This window comes from Sceloporus occidentalis, unplaced genomic scaffold (genome assembly GCF_023333645.1).
Source record: "Sceloporus occidentalis isolate IW3139 unplaced genomic scaffold, rSceOcc1.0.p SCAF_4, whole genome shotgun sequence".
NCBI lineage: Eukaryota > Metazoa > Chordata > Lepidosauria > Squamata > Phrynosomatidae > Sceloporus > Sceloporus occidentalis.
The window spans coordinates 124,586,319-124,608,670 of record NW_028316984.1 but is presented as its reverse complement, the minus strand read 5'-3'; the positions used below and the strand labels follow the sequence as shown (position 1 = coordinate 124,608,670).

Sequence of the window (22,352 nt, the reverse complement as noted above, 5' to 3'; positions counted from 1 at the left end):
AACATATATGTGGGGTATTCATTTAAAAAAAAAAAACCATAGTAGCAATCTTCAAGCCCTTAGGTATGTGCCTAAAGCAGCTCTTTAGATCTGGATCTACATAAACAACTGCAGTACTTTAGGTAAGAGAAACTTAGCTAATGCATTGCAGGGCAAATAAAAACTGCACCATTTATGCCTTGCTATTTAAAATAAGTTTTTAAACCTCATTTTAACCCGAGGTTTGCTTTAAATCCTGTTATGAAGTGCTCAAATTCCCAATATTCCTCAAAATTTATGGCCCCTTCAGGGGTTTAGTGTTTTCACATTAGAGTACTCAATATTAAGATACATGAATATGAAAATATAACTGCCTTTGAAGGATATTTTAACATCCACCAAATGTGCACGCTTCAGTGATATGCTGGGCTAATATGTCATGTTATCAAGTGATTTCCTAGACTGAGCTGGGAAGGCACAGTCCATTTATATTGCTTTATTTATACCTTATTTAATATTTTTAAACCCCCTCAAAACAACCCAAAAGTTATTCCCTGGTAACCAAATGCATAGTAATCTTGGACAGGGGAAAAATGCAAACAAACCATTAAAATGCATTTATTTTAAAAGTCCAGATCTAAGTATCTCAGCACAAATGCACATATATACATCTTAAAGTGTTGTGGGGGAGGGGGAGGACAGTTATTTAAAAAGTATACACTGCATTCAAATAGAACCTATTAAGACAGGACCTTAAGGTCAAGCTGAACATTACTCCAAAGACATCTGGAGCAAGCCATGTCTTCCTTTCCTGTGTTAAAAAAGCAGCATGGGGAACCTAATCCAGACACCAATTCTACTGTGTTTGGGGTGGCAAAGATTTAACTTCCCTCAACTCCACAGTAATTCTGATTGAAAACTGGCTCCTGTGCCTGTAATTTGAATGGTCAAAAAAGTATCCATTAATAGGAAGTGATTTTTTTATTTTGGCATTGCAAAAATACTATGGGCCAAATTATGAAGGAAAAAAATTAGTTGCTGGGTACATCCTTAAAATACTAGGTAGTCTGAATGATGCCCAAGTACTGCATCATTCTAAAGGCTGATTCACACCAAGCTGTAGCTGTGTGTACTACATGTCTTTGCTGTAGTAGATATTTAAAGTATACAAGTAAAGGTAAATCCTTGAACAAGAGCTGGTGTGAATAATCTAATGAGATTGATGTGCAAAGTGTGAATCAGTCATCATTACACCCAGCAAACAATAAATTGGTACTAAACTGCACTTTACAAAGGGTAAAAAGGTAAACAAGGTTTTTCTTCATGGAAAAGTTTGTATCTCACACATACGGCATGAGAATGATTTCCTGATGAGTTGCAGCTCTGACATTTGGTATCTGCATAGGCCAAGGCACTTCAAATGACCAGGAAGAGATAAACATAAGGCATTTATGGTTGTATCCACACTGGTGCCACAACAAACTACAATTCCCAGAATTCCATAGCATTGAGACATGGCAGTTAAAGTGGGGTCAAACTGGATTATTTCTGCAGTGCAGATGCAACCCATATTCCTTTCCCTTAAAATCAGGGAATCAAGGAAGCTCCAACTGGTTCAGGCACCCCAAAATCTTACATTTTGGCACACACAGAACCTGAAATAATCCCAATATAACATCTACATTGTTAGATGTGTGGCAGTGAGGACAGGAGCAGGAGAGAGATCAGCATCTCTCTTTGTCAAAACAAGACATTCAAGAGTGTACTCCTAAATCCTTAAACTACTCCTCGAAATAAACTGGTTCGCTCACTGAAATTATTACAAAAATCAAAATGGGAGCTTTTGAAATCTTAATTTGGAAAGTGATATTAGGTTCCTGTAATCACCCAATGAGTCTTAAAACAAGAGATTTTTACAACCTTATGGTCAAACCAGGGCATACAGTTTATCAGATAACAGAATAAATCTTTATGCAAGTGACAGGCCTAAATCCAATTGTTAATCCCAACTAGAGTCAACACTTCGGTTAACTCCATTGCTCCAACAGATATATATTAGTTGAGACTAATATTTGGATTTAATCTATACTGTTCTGTATGAGTTCCTTTTCAACTTTGGAGATATTTAAACAGGGAGAGATTTCCAGTAGCCACCAGCAACACCATACAATGATTGCATAATGCAAGCTTCCATTTACTCATATATTATGTACATACTTACAGACATAAATAGACAGTTTTAAAAATACAGCAAGAGATGTTTTCAAATATAGGAGTATATCTAGGTGCATGTATATATAATATAGTCTGACACATGCACACAATACTCCTGAAATACCTTAAAAGTATAACATGTTCCAGAAACCGGCAACATGAATCTAAACTGAAATTTTGGAACTGTTCCCATGAACTCAGCATACAACATTTGTATCTAGCATGGCTAAGGCCACCTGCACCTTCCTCCTGTTTGTATGCCCTTGAACCAAACTGAGAAATTGTTTAATGGAGGCTTGCACATCTCTAATTCATTTCAATAGGCCTTTCCATTGGGGAAGCTCCTGCGAGAGCTGCACTGGTTGTGTGGGAAGAGTCCAAGTGACTCCAGACTTCTTAGCTCCTCTCCAAGCCCAAACCAATATCCAGAAGAACTTCATAAATAAAAGTTTATAGTTCCCTGACACAAACTGAGTTAATCAGAGAGTCACTTTGCTCAGCTGGAACTTCATGTTCAGTACTGTGATAGTCCAAACTTGTGATCGTGCTTCTTGGTGGAGTACTGTCCACAGTCCCTGGGCTCCTTGCTGTTGCATCGTCTGTGCTTGCCACACTGCCAGTTCGAGATCGATAAGGAGGTAGGTCTATGTGACTTTGGGATTCTGTTTCTGAGGAATAAGGAGGCGGCGGAAGATCAAACCATGGGGGTCTGCTGTAGGGTATAAATAAAATATCATGTCACTGGCTATATGGAAAAGGAAGTGGACCATCTGATTTTTTTTCTAGCAAGTTATGAAATCATTGTGCTGAAGCAGAGATTCGTGCAAAATGGATATGATCTGACTGGTGAAGTTTCTGTGGAAGTATCTTTACTGCGTTGTATAGTGGCAAATGTTATTTTGTCCAGAACTCCAGAAAACTTGGCTTTGACTGTTTGGCTCACACCTGTCTCAACAAACTTAACTTCTCTTAGCCAGGTGTGATTTTACAAACCTTTGATTTAAAGAAAAATCTGGCAAATTAATGTTTAAATGAACGATTTTCACAGACCACTTAAAGAAATACTTTTCAAAAAGTAGAGCCCCTGCCTGAAGTATGCGAGAGGTATCTGAATTGTTTTTAAGTACTATTTATGAAATGCACTGTAAGTGTGTGGATGTGGATGAAGCTGGGACTATTATAAGGAGGAAGAAAAAAAATGACTCTTTTTTAATGGTACATTTGTAACTATCTTAATACAAATAATGAAAGCTGAGATCATGTACTGAGAGATGTGGTTATGTTTCCCACTCCTGTTTTAAGCCAGGCAGCCTACCAACAGGGGAATTTCTGAGGCAATGAAGGGTAGGGGTAGTGAGCAAATGACATGTCCAACCATCTGTACAGGCCATGCTGCAACTGGTAGTGGTAGGGACCCTGTGGAGACTTGTTGCCACTGCATGATGCAACACACCACACTACCAGGCAAAGGTTGAGTGCAGCATTGCTCTCTGCCCCACTCACCAGTATCTCAGAAGGTATCAGTGACGAAGTGAACTAACTAGCTTCTGGTTTCTAAAAAGCTAACCTGTAGCTTCCATGACAGTTTGTTGTTATTGTGTGCCTCCAAGTCATTTCCAATTTACGATGACCCCAAGGTGAACCTAGCATGGGATTTTCTTGGCAATATTTGTTCAGAGAGAGGTTTACCATTCCCTTCCCCTGAGGTTGAAAGCATGACTTGCCCAAGGTCGCCCAGTGGGTTTTTCAAGACTGAGCAGGCAAACCTGATGAAAGCAGACATGCCATCAGTTTCTCAGAACTGCATCTGAAAAGTCTGAAGCTAAGCCAAAATTTCAGGATAAATACACAAAGCCCCTAATTAGTCATTAGCTATCACAATTAAGTATGGAGGGGAAAAGTCCTACAGGCTACATCTTTTTCAAAAGGAGTTTTCATTTTATTGTTGCTATCCAGATGTCTTCTCTCAAGGTAACAATTTCACTGTAGGAACATTGCACTTTTCCAAGGGCACAAAACTCAATACTTTGTCATAGGGAAATAAAATGTCTCCTCCCACAATTGGGGATTGTGACTGTGAGTGCTCTGCAGAAGAAGACTGCAGGGATCTCATGGGCACTTAGTGATGCCATTAATGGTGAATGACAACTCCCTGCCCCCTTTGCTTGTATGCCATCTTTTAAAAGATTAATATTATCTTAAATTATTTATTCCTTAGAAGTTCAACATTCCCATGCAGCATCAGCTGTGTACCCTTTTAAGGAAAAGTGGTGAAAAACAAAGAAAAAAACACCTTACATTATCAAGCAGCAAGACTCCATTTTTTAAAATTTTAAAAGATTATGTTTAGTTCTTTAAAATTCTGTACCTCACATTACAGATGGAGTGCACACACCTCTCATTTTTTAAAAAGAGCAGCAAACACACTAATTGTGGGTTCCTAATTAAATAACACATTACTAGAGTTGGATCAAGGCTATTTGGAATGCAGCGCTTAGGAACATATTGATCTAGGCCAGGGATTGGAATTATGTGGCTGTCCAGATGCTGGATTGCAAATTCCAGTAGCCCCAACCAGCACAGCTGATGTGAGGAAAGGTAAGAGTTGCAATTCAACATTTGGAAGACTGAACAATTCTTATCTAGGTAGAGAACAAACTTTAATGGGCTGGACCAGTTAGTGTGTCTGTGTATATACATGTACACACACACACTGCACATTTAATAGAGAAAAGGCTGTTCGTCAAGTCAAATTTCATATTGTCACAAGAGAAATGACAAAGAAAATGGAAATCTGTAGGTAGATTTAATGGAAACACAGCAGGCCTGCCATATCCACAGATTCCTTATTCATGGATTCAACCATCCACAGCTTGAAGATATTGAAAAAATATATAAAATCCAAAAAGCAAACCTTTTTATTGAAAGGACACCATTTTATTATGCCACTGTATTTATCAGGACTTGAGCGTCCACAGATTTTGGTAACCATGAACCCTGGTGGTGCAGCAGTTAAATGTCTGTACTGCAACCACTCACTCACAAACCATAAGGTTGCGAGATCAATACTAGCCAAGGGCTCAGGGTCTACTCAGGCTTGTATCCTTCTGAGGTCATTAAAATGAGTGCCGAGCTTGTTGAGAGCAATTAGCTTACAGCTGTAAACTGCTTAGAGACTTCTTAGGTGGTATGAAGTGGTATATAAATGAAGCTGCCACTGCTATCCACGAGAGTCCTAGAACCAAATCTCAGACGATACCAAGGGCTGTAGATTATTTGAATAAAATCTAACAAGATGATTAACTAATTATATGGTCTACTAAAATAAAATTTTACAGCTACATGTAAAGCTCCTACATACAAAAATCAGGATAGATGGGTTAAGAATGTCAAGTACAAGAAAGCTAATGTCATATAGAAACAGAACTCTTCACAGAAACAAAGTTGCAATAGTTTAGAAGTTCCAGTCATTTTATAACTACTTAGTCCTGAACTGTATGCTTGCTGAACATACCTTTGGTCTAGTACAGCTTCTGAATAAGAGGGTGGGGAGTCTATATCTGGTGGCGGCCTATGGTAGGCCTGGTTGGACATGTACTGGACCCCATTGTTGACATTGTAGGTGACGCTGCACTGGTGTGGATGATCCAGGACGACTAGCCGGGACAGGAGGACAGGGTGCTGCAGTCGATGCACAGGAAGTGTCATGAGATTGTTGCGTTTTCGCTGATGGTGCAAAACCAGAGCAAGAAGAGCCACTACCAGTACAAAAATGGCTGAGCTTCCAATGATTGCATAGGTAATGCTGGGATAGAAGATCAGCTGAGGCTCTGTGGTCACATAATTCTGGTTGCTGTCAGCTTCTGGAAATCAGACGAAAGGAGAAAGGTAAGATTAGTCTTTGTGGAAGAAATGTTGCATTTTCTTCCATAGATGTATAATGTTAATATGCTGCTGGCTGGCTTCCCACTGAGTTTTCCTCTTTTTAGGAAGTGTGGAAAATGAGCTTATCAAGAACATATGCATACAAAATAGAGACCAGCTGACTTAAATGGCACATTTCCTCTAGCTTGCCTCAGATGTTTCTGCTTTGAACAGATGTGCTCAAAGACTGTAGAGCAAAGGAAGATGCAACAGGAAAGACACAAAGATTTATTCAGCCCTGTATCAGCATTTACAGATTTATTCATTCATTCATTCATTCTATTTATTTATATCCCGCCTTCCTTCCAGTATAGGAACTCAAGAAGCTGACAGATTAGCTTTTAGCAAATAGTTGAATGGGCAAAGTCACATCGTTTCCACGTGGTAAGCCTTACGGCAGAATTCAAATCAACCAAATCTTAGCAACAGAGGTTCAAATTTTTTCTACCAGCCCATTTACTTATCACTTATCACCTCTACCTATCTTTTCTATGCATTTGCAATGCAGTTGCCTGCAGGTGGTGAAACAGATGACTATGCCATTCTGTGTTAGTTACTGGCTTTGACCATGTAGTGCCAGCTGTGTCATCTTCCTTCCACGCTGAAAACAAACTGAATGAAAAAGGTAGCTGTTTTGTTTTGTTGTTTTTAGCTAAGAAAATAAAATAAAAGGAAGAGGAAATAATTACAAAGGCTTCATTTTCTTTATGTATTTACTTACTTACTGGAACAATATTATATCAATATTGTATTTTGCATGCATCTACTTGCTGTTTTTGTTGCAAACGTTTGTTGTTGGTAAGCAACAGGCTGCACATATAGATCAATAAGATGTAATTTGATAAAAAAAAAGAAGAAAGAAATTCAAGCAACTTCTGTGGTTTTCAAAAGACTGAAAATGGTTTTCTGGGATTCCACAAACTGTGTGTATCCCCAGTATCTTAAAGCTAAAATCTAGTCTCCTCTGTTGTAACATTTCAGAATTGCAACTCCCTGTATGGTGAAACTCAAGATGCATATTCCATGACAATTAAAACAAACAACAACCAGCAACCCCAGTCAGAATATTTTAAACATTTCCATTGAAATAATGCTTGCTGTGCTACACAAGGAAGAAAGGAAATAATATGATTAGATAATATAAGTCATACTTTACTCTATTGTGTTTGAAAAAATGCTAAATAAGAGCCACTAATGTCCTATGGCGTTATTACTGGAAATGTCTTTCCCGCTACACGCCACATTGAAGCCTTCCCAAACAAGTCTGCATTTCCTGATCTTGACATTTCCCTCTCTGATGGAAAGTAATTGTAAGTAAAGGAAAGTCAGTGTGAGACAACTACTCATCTCAGCAGAACTCGGCTGTTGCTATTGCTGCCTCTGGGCTTATTGCTTATAGTCCCAACCACAACATAATTAAGAAAGGCAAAAAAGAGAGAAAGAAAGGCAAAGAAATGGAACAAGGATTTAGATTGCTGTAGCTATAAGTTAACAGCACATGCTTTGCATGCAGAAAATCCTAGGTTCAGTCTGGCAACGTCAGGCTCAGCTAAGAAGGAAGCCCTGAAACCCTCGCATGGCACAGCCACACTTGACAGTCCTGGGCTAAATGGACCAAGGGAAGCCTCCTATGTTCCACTATGAAAACTTAAAGACTGAGTGTATGGCAGGAGAGGCAACCTGGTGCCTTCTATTTGTTTGGGCTACAACTCCTGGTACCTTTGGCAACTGCCAATGCTGCCTGAAGCCTATGGGAGCCATAGTTCAAAAGGTGATCTTGCCTATGCCTCATATACAGAAAGGCTTTCATGAATGCTGCCATCTTTAGGATCTTGCCTTAATAACCACTCAGTTTTGCCTCAACTACTTACTTGGCAGTATTTTAGAATGTGGCCACAACATCTAGAAACAAGTCTACTGTAATTAGCAGAGCTTAGCACCATGCATAATTCTGTTCAGCTACTGAATCTAAAGACTATTAGGGGAGAGACACTTTTTTTCTATTTTGCAACAAGGAAATTTCATGCCCCTGTTCACTCCTTCAACAAATTAGTTTCTCTGTCAGGATTCTGGCACATCCTGTCATAAGAAGTGATTGGCTGTTATTTTGGTTACTGAAATCCTTTGCTCTTTAATATCAGAAATGCATATATTTTAAAAGTAACATTTTAAAGATACTATGAACTGGGTGTAACATATAATAGCAGCTTGGAAGTTTAGCTGGTGAGAGTTGTAGTGTTTGTTCTGGGGAAAAATAAATTGCTTGGCTAGAGAATGCACAGATCTTGGTACTGAACTCCATCAAGGTCAGTCTCGTGAGAAACCTGAAAGGGCTAAAAGTGAAAGTATATAAGAGGGGCAGGTAAACATGAAGGTATGCAAGTATGTTTTGGCCTATGAACAAATCAAGGCAACACACACAAATTAACAGGGCAGAGTGTTGCTTATTTTATGCTTGCTTTTGGGATTATGGTAGTACAGATGTCATATAGTTAACTTCTCTAGTTACTGAAATAAAGTTTTGCTACTGGAATCAGAAAAGGAAGATCTCTCTCTCTCTCTCTCTCTCTCTCTCACACACACACACACAGAGGAATAGAAATTGAGAATATTGTGGTTAATATGTTCTATGTACAACAGCTGCATCACACTCTCACTATGATATACCTACCTACTCCCCCAACCCACCCCACACAATGCCTAAGACCAGAATGAGGAACAAATGTGATGCCCCTCAATAGTGAACATCATTAAACTTGACAGCCTTGATGACTAGAAAAGCATTATTTATACTATGTTTAAGCCACGGCTGATTGGCTGACTGAACATTGGATTTACGTGAGGAAGACCAAGTACCAAAATTTCCCTCAGTCATGATACATGCTGGGTGACTTGAAGCCACTCATCAACTCACAGCCCAACGAACCTTGCTGAGCTTTTGTGAAAATATTGGGAGAGGAGTCCTGCAAGCTTTTCCAAGTTTTCTACTGGCACAGTGAAAGTGGCTAATACAATCAAAACTACAAAACAGTATGAAATTGCATGAAAGATACAAAATTGGGCTAGGCAGCTACAGCTGTCAGAAAACTGAAGCTTGGAACTTACTATAGTGTTGAATAACGGATGCCAGCAGGAGAGGTGAACAATGGAAAATATTGCTGGGCCCCCTCCTCTTCCTGCATCCCACGATGTGGGAGTGAGTCATCCCCTGTTTGCACAACAGGGAAGGCAGAGCTACACAAAGAAAATGTTTGCTGCCAGCAGATTGCTTTCACCAAATAGTGAAAACAGCTAGGTTTCTGGACTAGGACTTCCAGAATGCCCTTTCCATTTTCCTCTGGATGTAATATACCATGGCAGGAGATGGAAGAAAGGTCTCTGGCAACACTTTCTTGGATACTCAGTTTACAGTTTTAGAGAAAAGTATGGCTTTTTAGTTCTGCTCCAATAATTTTCAGCAGATGTTTATTCAGTTCCAACTATCAAGTTCCCTGGTAATATAGGTGTAACATTTCTGTGTATGATGCCAGGTATAACATGGTGAAAGATGCAGAATACTTTTTGTTCTCTTTTATGACAAGATTGTAGAAAAGCTGAATTAATTCAAATGTATGCTGCTCCCATTCTTCCCACTCTTTGCAGTATGTAAGTATTCTAATACTTAGATACTAAGAGACAGTTAATCAAAGTTACTACTGCCTATTAAACCTCATTATCTGAAAACATGCTGACTGTGCACATTAGAAACTCTGAGGATAAAAATATGTATAAGAGGTCTGTGAATAGTTAAAACTGAACGGAAGGTTGGTAATGGAAACATTACAGGGTGCACTTGTAAGATTGTTTTATTAACCATGAACAAATTACACCATCTTAAAATCATTGACAAGGTCTAGGACCAATTGTATTAAGCCTCTTAGACACTGAAATTGGAGCACCCATTACTTTGTCTCTCTTGAATCCCTCCACCAGCCCAGCTGCTTCACACTTCATCAGGATTAAAAGCTTTTGAAAGACATAATCAGAGCAGGCATCTGCAAATTTACTGAACACAAGAAACTGGCCATCTTCAACAAAAGGTTCTATTTTAACACCTCATGTATGTATTGTTCATTTATACCTTTCTCCCCCCAAGAAGTTCTTGAATCTGCTAACAACAATGAAATACACATTAAAAACAAACTCTTTCTGTAAATATAACACCTTCCCAAATGAAAAGATACAGCCAGTATCCAAACAGCCTCTTCCTTCAGCTGCTGAAAGGCAGTCTCAATAAAAAATGTAAGCTGGAATTCTGTATGACCTGTTACATTGTATAACTTTGTGTATACCTAGCTATGTAACAGAGGAACAAAGAAACCACATTACTGAATTGTGAAGATGCCCACCAGCACGAGCAACCGATGGACACTGGTATGCAATGCACATCACTGTACAATGTGTATCAGAGTGCAGTGTGCTTATTGTACACTGATACGCACTGGATACTGATGTGCATTCCTTACTGGTGAGCATCACACACATTGTAATGTAACAGCATCCCTCTACTGGATACGGATATTATGCAACTGTGCAATTTTAATTCCTGAAATTGTAAATCTTGCTGGTAGTGACATCTGTATTTCTCCCTAATGGGAGTTTATATTTTTGTACGTTCTCCCTTAGCGAGAAATAAAGATATGTCACTGTCTGGACACTTTACTTTCATCACATTACATTGACATGACATGTAAGGCATCATGCATTCATTACATTACATTACTGTGTATTCTAGTATATGGCAAGTAAGATGTTAGACTTTCCTAAGGATTAAATATTTATCTCATCTCCATCTCTCTAGCATACTTCTCTATAGTTTACATATAGAGGAACATTACCATCTAAAGCAATGCAACTCAGCACTCTATCCACTGAGAAATACCATCTCATTTGGTATGGAATTATATATCTCTAAACAGGCATCTGTGAACACACAGGTTTTCATGGGCTGACATTCTTGAGTACTAGACTAAAAGATTAAATCAGATGACAGGCAAGTATACGGAAGGTGGGCTGGGGCTATCTCCTGATCAAGACCCAGCTCAGATCCAAATTAGGGACAACAGACAACATTGGCAAGTCTTCTGAATGTATGTGATGGAAAGCACTGTGTCAAACACTGATTGCTCCAAACTGTGCCAGGGCTAGGGGACTGGTATTGCTCCCTGTTTTCTCTCATTTTCAGTGTGGAAGAGTGGAAAGGGGTGGAGAACAAGACAAATCATTAAAGTGAGAAAATGAGCTGAAAATGCATGAATATTAAATTACAGGTTAATCTTAAAAGCTATAAAAGGAAGGGTGTTAAAAACAGTGAGACTGGAACATGACATGAAAACCAGTTGAGAGTGCTTAGATGATTTATCACTGCAAAGTATTTGTAGGGTAAGTTAGGGTAGCACTACTACTGGGACAACTCACATAAAACTCATCACCATGGTAGTTTCAGAAAAAAGGCACTCCATACTGGCGGGGTACAGACCGCCGCTTTGCGGCGGTCTGCCGCCGCCGCCAGTAGGTCCGCGGGGGAGCCGGAGCCTTCAGACGGCCCGACTCCCGCGCGGACCGAAAAAGAAGCTCCAAAATGGAGCTTCTTTTACCGTCGCGTTTGCGACGTAGCGAGGCGCCAGGGGCGCGCTCGCTACGTCACAAGCGGCGCGACGCGTACGGACGCTCAGCGTCCGATACGCAAAGATGGCGGCGCCCATGTGGAAGGGGCGCCGACATCTTGTTCGTATAGGATACGTACTAGGGTTAGGGGGGTGCGGAAGCACCGCCCCTTCCTAACCCTAGTACGTATTCTATACGTACTAAATGGCGGTATGTATCCCGCCACTGATTTGTATCCTGGCTGTGTTCAAATACTAACCAGGTTTAACCCTGCTTAGCTTCCAATATTAAATGGGTTATTGTGCCTTTAGGATATTTAGGCCACCTTAACTCCAATTTATGCCTATACATATATTTTTTTGGTTGTTGTTGAGGTTGGCATTCTCTTCTACCCTCCACAATGACAAAATCACCACCCTCAATTTAATGTGTAGCTGCTTCAGTCCCTCCCATGGCCATTTCATGACTGGTAGACAACAGGCCATGGGATCAGAGATTATGTCCCCATAGCCAATGCAGGCTGATTACTCAATTCACTAAGACCTCCTTGTTCTATATCTGGCTACAAGGACATAGATATATGCTTCTTCAGTCCCTGTCCTGCTCCCCACCAGCCACAGGATGGCAATGGGATAGGAGGTTGCAGCAGCCTGACACTGAATTGGGGTGTGTGTGTGTGTTGAACGGATAGCTGTAACAGAGTTCCACACATGGAACTATTGCACTATGCTGTGCCAATGTATGAATCAGCCTTTCAGATGAAAGTTCCACTCAGAGAATATGATGTTGACTAGGTATTTGAATTGGCTTCTTTCAGATCTAAACATTTACCAGTATAGGTAATCCAAAAATTTGCAACTGTTTTACTAATGACATCACTCCTTAATGAAAAACACACTACACACAATACACACATATTTTACCAATATGTAGGAGCTTTATGGGTTATGCTTAGGGCAGATTTATATGATACAAAGAGCTCTGCTGGATCAGGCCAAAGGCCTATCTAATTGACCATTCTGTTCACACACAGGCCAGACAGTTTCCTATGGAGAGCCAAGAGTAGGTCAGGACTGCAAGTGTACCCCTAGCTTCACAATCCTCAACAATTAATTCCTGGAGTCAATATATGGCTATCCTGACTAGCAACCACTGACGGTTCTATCATCTTTGAAATTATCCAATGCCCCTTTAAAGCCATCCAAGTTAGCCACTGTCGGCTATACCTTGTGGCAATAAATTCCACAGCTCACTATGTGATACGTGTGTAATGAAGTACTTCCTTTTATTTGTTCCAAATCTCCCACCATTCAGCTTCTATGGATGATGCAGGTTTTTTTTTTATTATGAGGGAGAAATGTCTTATCTACTTTCTCACACCATGCATCTCTTATACATGTCTTATCAAGTCTCACCCAGCTGAACATTCCCAAACATATAACCTTCTCTCACTCAACAATCACTCTAGTCCCCTGGTTATTTTGACTGCTAGGTTTTGTTTTTGTGGTGGTGGGGGGTGGTGGCACTTTTTCCAGCTCCAAAATGTCTCTTTTCAAGTGTGGTAACCCAAATACACTTTAGAAGATCTACACATATAGGACGGAAGAAAACATCTGTAGGAGATGGCAGGAGAAGGATGAATCTTTACCATTCGGCAGTTCTCCCTTACAATGGCCATTTCTACACCATCCCTGGTTAGACTCCAAGGCTTGAAATAGCTGGAATGAAGCTGTTATGAGGTGAATCAGAAAGTATGGGGGTGAGAAGAATTAACTATGTCTTCTTCCTGCCTGCTGTACGTCTGTTACAAATGCTCTGCTCACTCCTTCATTCGAATGGATTGTGGGAATACAGTTCTACCTTATACTGTAAACTTTCTGCAAAGGAAACATGCCACTTTATGATCCATATATGTTAAGTCAGCTGAGTGGACACAAATATAATGTATTTGGTGCTATGTGGAAACAGCAGATTAACTAATAGTAACATATTGCTATGGGTACTATACAGTATTGGTTTGTATGGGAGGGAAGGCAGGATAATAAGAAGGTTCACTTACAATACAAGGATTTAATGAGCTTGCGGAGTCAGCTGCAGTTAGCAAGAAATACTGCTAGCTTAAGCGTGATTTAGATATACTGTAAAGTGTATTTTAATCCACTTTTAAATGTAGTGTAGTCATTCAAAGAATATTTTCAGGAAGTGCTGCTCTGAAAAAGTGCTAGCACATCTATCTGATCTGGTATATTACTTTTATGAACACAATTCTTTTAAAGAAATATTCAAGGGAATGAACCCCTGCAGATATCTAGTTTTGAAAAACTAGCCAGGGAGGGTTTAGGGGCTGCAAAAGCTGGTTGGGGGGGGGGTATATGTAGCCCTAGGAGCATACTTTGGACACCTCTTCTTTAATAAATAAGGGAAATCTAAGCTGCATTCCTTATTTATTATCATAACTAGTTCTGTCGTACATGATGAACAAATGATCACACAGCAAACACGATAGGATTGTTAGTCTACATGGCTAATCAAATTTGACTTTGGAAGATTCAATCTTGATGTACCTAACATTAAAATCCCAGAAATCTCCCATGTTTATTATTTCATCTTTTGAGCATTTCCTCCACTTGCAAAACTGAGATGCACATTTTGGTGTGCACACATGTTTTTATGGAATTTGGCCCTGCAGTTTAGCTCAACACTATTGGAACTTATCCTTGTAATATACTTTGCAGTGATTAAATTGTAAGAGTTGTTAACATTTAAAATACCTGATCTTTGGAAAGACTTAACTTTTCTTATCATAATGTCTCAAAATATTTCAGGATTTGCAATCACCATCTGGAGAACCTGTACATATAAAATATATATGTAAAGTAAAAATGAGACCCACATATGCTTGCATTTTGAACCTGCTGACATTTCTGTATTCCTGGATGCATACATTTGGTAAGTATGTTGTCTTTCTTCAAACAGTAAGGGCTGTTTGATAATGGAACATACTCCCTTGGAGTGTGGTGGAGTCTCCTTCCTTAGATGCCTTTATACAGAGGCTGGATGGCCATCTGTCGGGGATGCTTTGATTGAGATTTCCTGCATGGCAGGTTGGGCTTGATGGCCCTTGTGGTCTCTTCCAACTCTTTGATTCTATGATTCTATAAGCAATCCATGTGGTTTCAGTCTCCAAAAAGATAAGTGTCTAGTGTCCAGATTTAGAAACTTTCAGCACCCCCTAACCAATATTGAAAAATCATCCTAGAAACCAGAAACAACAAAGAACTTTTATTCACTTTCTGAGGGTAGCTCCCTGTTTATGGACATCATGTCCAGGGCAAGTCATTTGGTGCCTACACTGAAGACTTTTAAACTGACACTGAAAACATATCTTCCTTTCAACATACTTTTAACTAACATTTTGATGTCAACTGCTTCTATTTTTAACTGCTTTGCTGCTTGGTTTTATAATTATATTGCTTTTCCCTGCTAGAACTGTTTACTTACTTGCTGCACATTTTTAGAAGTTTTAATTATAGTTGTGTATTTATGATTTCTCATGAGTTGTGCCTGATTATTTAAAAAAAAACTTTAAAAATACATAGTGAGCTATCATCATTCATTTAGTGATTATCATAACTAGTCACTCATTTAGTGAATTAGATCATTGTCTGCTGCCCAACTACAATGGAGTAGGAGACTGGGAAGAACCTCATAGCTTCACTGTAAACTCCATTTGTGCCCTGCCCTGCATATTAAGCAGGAAAACTGGGTGGGTCCCATCTCTTGCAAAATCATATTTATCTAGCCAGCTAGAGATATTTGGCATGCCTGAGCCATTACTGGATCCCAACTCCCTTCCCACTGGTGGAGAATAGACTAGGTTGTGCCCCACACAGCAAAAATGGTGCCAGTGATGGGCAACAAACACTCTCAATGCTTACAAGCCACCTGAGGCTTTAAATACCCAAGAGACCTGAAGGAAGATTCAGCCCCAATTCAGTGTTTTCAATGTGCACATCAATAAAACAGTTCTCTGCACGCTGTTCTCTATACACTGATCTATATATTCAAGAGCATATCTGGATACAAACTACCTCCCAGGACCAAATTACTTGGGGCATAGCTCACTGAAGCATCCATTGAAATCATGGACAAGAAAATGACCCTGCCTTCTGTTGGGATGGAAAAGCACAAAGGTTCTAGTACTTCTTAAGCCCTTTTCAGCTTTTCTTATCTAAGGATTCTTACTGCATGTGGAGTCCACCGGTGGGGAGATCATGGATGGCATCATGGCTTTAATGGAGAGGCCGGAATGCCACCTTCACTGGCACAAAGTTCTTAATTGAGGTGGTTCTCACACATTGATTATCTCTCACTTGACTATACTTCTACCATTCATCCTGGATAGCAGGCTGAAAAAAGGGAAGGCCTTTGTTTAACAGCAACTTGTCACTGGAAGTGTGGTTATCTGCTTTTACAGAATGAAGCAACATTAATAGCTTGACTCATTATAGGCATGATATCTGTGTGTACCGTATACCAATAAAAAGGTCTGAAGATCTCATACTGGGAGAAAAAAAATCCCTGTGCGCCTGACAGCTGTGCAAATTAAACCAAAAATGTATTAAAATGAACTTCTAATATTTATGATCACATAAGGTAACAGTTTATTTCAGAGTACATTTATGTGCCCTAGTGTAAAAATCTGAAAATGTCATCTAGCCCCAAAGGTACATGATTGTTAAGTGGCCACACAGCAAGACATATGAGAATGTACTTTATTTGGATACAAGAGTAATAGTTGTGAATCACTTCCTGCATTGCTATGTATTTTATATGTATTATCCTATTATTTCTTACATTGTACGCCATAGGCAGGTTTACTCTTTTATATTTATTGTTTTTATGTACAGCGCTGTGCAAATCTACAGCATTATACAAATTAATAATAATAATAATAATAATAATAATCAAGAACTTTTAAACTTTTCACATCATTTCTTTTTAAAGGAAGAGGAGCAATACGCAAGTGAACAAATCACATCCTTAAGAGTATTTACAAATTCCCAGAGAAAGGAAAGACAGTATTATGCACCAGTGTTAGTTTAAGAGGAAAAGGGGAGGGCAAATCTTACTCTAATAGCTAAGATAGCTTTTAAAAACCGAGAAAACAACATTTCTCTACAACAACATTTTTAATTCCACAGTTGCAGAAGATAGTTAACAAGAACTTATTCAAGTGTGAAATGCATATCTGCCTTTAAGTATCATAATTCTTATTATCTTTGGGAAGTGGAAAGGCTTTACATTGTTTTAAAATTCAGACTTGCTTTCACTAAGAATTATTATTTTTGACTAATGAGTTTCTCTTTCTGAACTAGACAATGTTTTAAAAATAAAAAAAATAAAAGACTGAGCAAAGGATACACTGGAAAAGAGCTATTAAGTAAAATAAAATAAGAACTGCCTTCCTGCTTAAGTAATAGAACTGGAATATTGGTTCTAGATGGTTTTCTATATACCTCTTTGATTGTGATTGTCTCCCACCTCCATTTTATTAAAATACTGTATAAACCAAACAGTATCAGAAAACACTTATCACATTTACAATTTCATCCAAGTAAGGAATTGTAATAGATAGCACCTTATATTAAATTTAAAAACATAGCAATTTAATGAATATTATACGTATCTTTGTAAGTTGGAATATGAAACACCACTGGGTTTCTATCTGCACATAACGATAAAAATTATCATTATGTCTGCCTTCATTTCTTGCAGAGCACATTATATGAGCTTTTCCATATAGGCTATGGACCAAATTTTGTCTTTACATTGTACAATGGACAAGGTGTTTTGACTTTTCCCTTTTTTGAACTATAACTAGTTTTACTGCTAAGCAAGCAAAGTAGGATCTTATTCAATTATGACTCATTGGCATCTACAAATAGAGAGAGAAGACTTCAGAAAGGGACAGTTCCATATTCTGGTTGCTGATTATCCCCATTTTGGGCAACACTTCATATCAGAACTGGGCATCAGGGGGCATAGCCACCACTTATGGATACAGCTTCCCTCAGTCACCCTACATCACTAGCATTTATCTGGAATTACCTTACTAATATAACTCAGTTTGGCAGGTATTAAATACCATTGGCTCACAACTTTAAGAATGTGTTCTCTCAGTTTAGCAGATAATGAATTCACTAATGACATTTTACAGATTTTGTTTCAGAAATTTACTTCAGTTAGTGATAATACATTTTTCTCACAAGCTGTTTTTATTCTTGGGAAATGTGAATATATCCCTGAGATCAAGACAGTATAAATTTTGCTGACTGGAGAAGGATCCTGTTAAATTCAAACCTCCAGACTGGCAAGATTGAACAAGCTGTAAGACAACATTGTATATATTTTAGTTTATACTTTTCAGCTCTAGACTATCACCTGCTGCTGTGTGCCTTCCAGTTGTTTCTGACTTATGGAGACCCTAAGGCAACCCTATCATGGGGATTTCTTGGCAAGATTTGTTCAGAGGAGGTTTGCCATTGCCTTCCTCTGACTATCACCATCCAACTATTAATACCCGAATACAAGTTTATATTTAGGAACTCGCATATAGAACCTATATGTTTAATAAGTAATATACAAGAGAGTTCAGAACAGATGGGGGTAAGACAAGAAAAACAGCTATATTTTTGTGGGGTTTTGGGACTATGTGGCTGTGTTCTGGAAGAATTTATTCCTGACGTTTCGCCTGCATCTTTGGCTTGGATTCAGAGGATGACAGCCCTCTGAAGATGCCAGCCACAGATGCAGGCGAAGGGTCAGGAATAAATTCTTCCAGAACTCGACAACATAGCCTGAAAACCACACACACACAAAAAAAACCCTATGGGTGCCGGTTGTGAAAGCCTTTGACTTCACAGAAAACAGCTATGTTTTCAACAAACACCTGAAGCACACTAGCACTGATGTTTGATGTTCTGCTGAAGGGAGATCATTCTCATGAACAAAGCAGATAAGTTCAGAAACAGTAACTTATTTTAAAATGAAATGAATATAGAAGAATCTAGTTAAACTTTACTGTCAGGAATCTAGAACTACTCATTAAAATAATTTGCTAATGCAGCTTGCCTATGGGGAGCCAACATGGACTCCATACCATAAAAACAAAATGCAAAGGGAAAGCACCTTTGGGAAAAACTGAAAGATAGATATTGGTAGCATGAGCTTTCATAGACTTGAGCCTACTTCCTTGGATGCATTTGGCAGAGAGGAAAGGCCAGGGATCGACCTATATAGCACTCTGTGTATGAGATAATGTCCATGAGAATGCAAAACTTTGTGACTGAGGAAAAGAGGTGACAGGTTCAGTTTTAATAAATGTTGGGAGACAAGGCACTGCCTAAAGCAAAGGTTAGATAACCATATTAATGAGTACAGGGATGTAGTGTGGGATCCAAAAGGATGAACTGGCCAACAGAAGTCCCATGAGGCCAGCTAGTGATAAAATGTGTGTAGTGTGCCAGAAAACCAATACTCATTCATATGGTCATCTACTAACCTTGGTTTTAGGAAACATCCTTGCCTTGTCCCCCAACAACTATAGTTAAAGCTGAACCTATCACCTCATCTCCACACCCACAAAGTTTTGCATGCATATTCTCACACAGAAACAGTTATACAGGTCTGTCCCTGGGCTTTCCACTCCACCAAATGCATGTGAAGAAGTAAGTGCAAGTCTTTGAAAGCTACCAACTTCTGTCTTACAGTTAGTCTCAAAGGTGTTGCAAGATCCCTTTGGATACTGATTTTCTAGACTAACACGGCTATGTGTTTGAATAAAAACTAAAGAAGAGATCAAGAAGTAGGTTCCCCCCCTATAAGGGCATCAACGTTCTCAGAGAGGATAATGTAAAGAGACAGATCAACAGGACACTTATCATGCATCCTCAAAACAGTACTATGGCATGTTTCCAGAAAAGAAAGAAACAACTACAGCCAATGGGGAAAATATGATACCTGGGCCCAGCATGCTGGGGGGAAACCCTGTGAGATTCCCACATCAGATAGTTTGTCATGCATTATTCTAAGTAATTCTAGCAAGTGATTTTTAAAAAATGGCTGAATCATAGCGATAAGTGAGGTGAAAAGGGAGGGTCACCTTGAAGTATGGAGAAAAGCTGATTTGGGAGAATCCTGCTCCAAGTCGGAATATAACTCCCTTTACTTACTTCCTACCCAACTCACTCCTCATATATACCCATTCCTTACTGGCTTACCAGCCTGGTATTCTAGTACAACCATTTGCAAGCTCTCACCTTCATGTCCCCTTCTTCAGTGACTGGAAGATGTTGTTTTTCAAGGGCTATAGCAATGTTTATTTTATTTTAGAAAATGTTGTCTCTGGCCTGGTAAACCACCACAGTATGAGGTTCCAGTGGCGAACCAGCAGTGGTGCTGGAATGCCACTTAGCTGGCAGGAGTGAGGGATACTGGTGAACAGAAAGGCGCTGGCTAGGTCGTAGCCACTTAGGAGGTCTGGGTAGGAGTAAAATGAATTCAGACTGACTCGGAAAAAAGCCAAGTAATTTCTTCCTGCAAATCCTTAAATTGTTTGGCTTATTGCCAAGCCAATTTGATGCGAGCTGGGAGGAGAAAGAAGGGAAGGGAGATTGCCCATCAACATTCCTAATGTAGCCTGAATAATTGAAGTCAACTTTATGTATCTGAACTGAATAAACCTGGGCTAAAGATCATATTTACTTTGCCAATTCCACCCTTCTAGATGTTGATGAAGAAAGCCATGCTCAATTGAATTAATTGAAGATGCAGTGATGGGAGGAAGAAAACTTTGACTAACTGTGCTTAGTATTAGCTTTGCAGCTCCATGACTCGTAATCAAACATGATTTTGAATTCTGTTAAAAAGTAGCAAATTTGAGTTATTGTTGTTACATTTTTGACTACATTTGGGATTTCAAATGAAAACCTGTTCTTACAAAAAGAACCAACTGCTGACCAGTCAGAATATAATCTTGTTTTATTTTAAATACTAAGTACAAAGAAAATATTTCAGGAACTTTGAATTGTGCCTGGTTCTTATTTCCTTTGTAGAGGATCTACAGTTTGCCAGTTGTGTGGAAAATATGAAATAAGCTCCCAGATCCTAAAACTGCAGTTGCCTCATCTAGTTTTAGTTTTTTTGCCTCATATGCAGTTATATTTCCTCCTAAAAGATCAAGTTTCCCATTTTGAGATTCTCCTAGAACCAAATTAATCAGTGGAGCTGAACTGCTCTGAGTGGTACAGAATATCTTTCCCACTTTTCCACCAGAATTTGGGAACAGCTTTTCTGGTCAGATGTAGTCTTAGCCATAGGTATTAATATTTTGTAACTTTCCATTTGTACTATTGTAGTATGTTCTATGTTGAGCTGACAAAAACATGAATGCAATTGCTAACTGGGGCTGGCCACAGGAAAGACAGTATGCAGCTGATGATCGAAACCCTTTTATTTCCTTCTTGTTTTCTTTTCTAGTTCAAGATGTAGGTGCTTACTGATAAACTTGTATGCAAACTATGCAGGGAAGATGGCATAAAAAGTGCATATGGTTAGCACTTCCAGAAGCTAGTTGAGACATGACCTTGGGAATCCCTGTTGGTATTTCTGCTAAGTTATCTCAGTGATCAGAGAGGAAAATAGGGATTCTTTGCCCAACTAGTTTCTGATAATTGTGCCCTGTTTGTGGAACTGTCCTCACAAAGAGACTCACCTGGTACTTGCACTGCAAACTTTCTCATACCAGAGAAAGACTGTAGAAAGCCCAGGACTGTAGAATGCTTTAAGTTGAAATCATTTCAGTTATTGATTAGGTGTTATTGCTGCTTTTTAAACATTGCTGAGCCCAGTAGTTCTGAGATTCAGCTACATACTGGCTGACATCCTGTTCAGCAATTATGATGTCGTTAGTCTGACTTATGACATCACAATTCATTTTTACAGTTATTGAGCCATCACAATTACCAATCCCTCCCCCATACCTGCTTTTTACACTGCATGGCATCCCAACATGACGATTTCCACATTGCCAGAAAACGGGGAAAGGAGAGCAGTGGCAGGTCCAAATTTCTTCCCCTAGTTGGTGTGCTGTGACAGGCAGCCTCAGGACCCCTTGCAAAGACATGTCACTGCTCATGCCCCCATTCTGTGGCCACTCAGAAATGGCTGTGTTGGAAAGGTAGTGCAGTTAAAAGGGAATGTTTTTGGAGAGTAGTATACAGAGACACAACTGCATCTGGATAGCTATGTCTCCCAATGCAGGATTTCAACCTTTTGTTTGTTTTTAGGTTGCTGCACATACTGTACTTTATTTTTGCAAATATTATTTAATGCAATCAAACAAGTTCACAGTAAAAAAAAAAAAAAGGGGGGGGGCAATGCAATTTTAGGCTGCATCAATAAAAGTATAGTGTCCAGATCAAGGGAAGTAATAGTGCCACTATATTCTGCTCTGGTCAGGCCCCACCTGGAATAATGTGTCCAGTTCTGGGCACCATAATTTAAAAAGGATGTGGAGAAACTGGAGC

The 22,352-nt window shown here is 39.2% G+C and overlaps 1 protein-coding gene across 4 annotated transcripts in view; it reads right to left on the bottom strand.

Annotated features, from left to right (window-relative positions):
- Nucleotides 1-581: 581 nt before the first annotated feature.
- LOC149314590 (low-density lipoprotein receptor class A domain-containing protein 3-like) overlaps nucleotides 582-22,352 on the bottom strand; it is a 217,161-nt gene continuing 195,390 nt past the window's right edge. For 2 of the 4 annotated variants that reach the window (XM_089521439.1, XM_089521442.1), the window contains 2 exons: nucleotides 5,708-6,056; nucleotides 582-2,905 (listed from right to left, as the gene is read on the bottom strand). In XM_089521439.1, coding sequence (XP_089377565.1) covers nucleotides 2,644-2,905; nucleotides 5,708-6,056 — 611 coding nt within the window. In that variant the 3' untranslated portion in view covers nucleotides 582-2,643. The remainder of the gene's footprint in view (nucleotides 2,906-5,707; nucleotides 6,057-22,352) is intronic. The other 2 variants (XM_089521440.1, XM_089521441.1) reach the window with 1 other exon arrangement.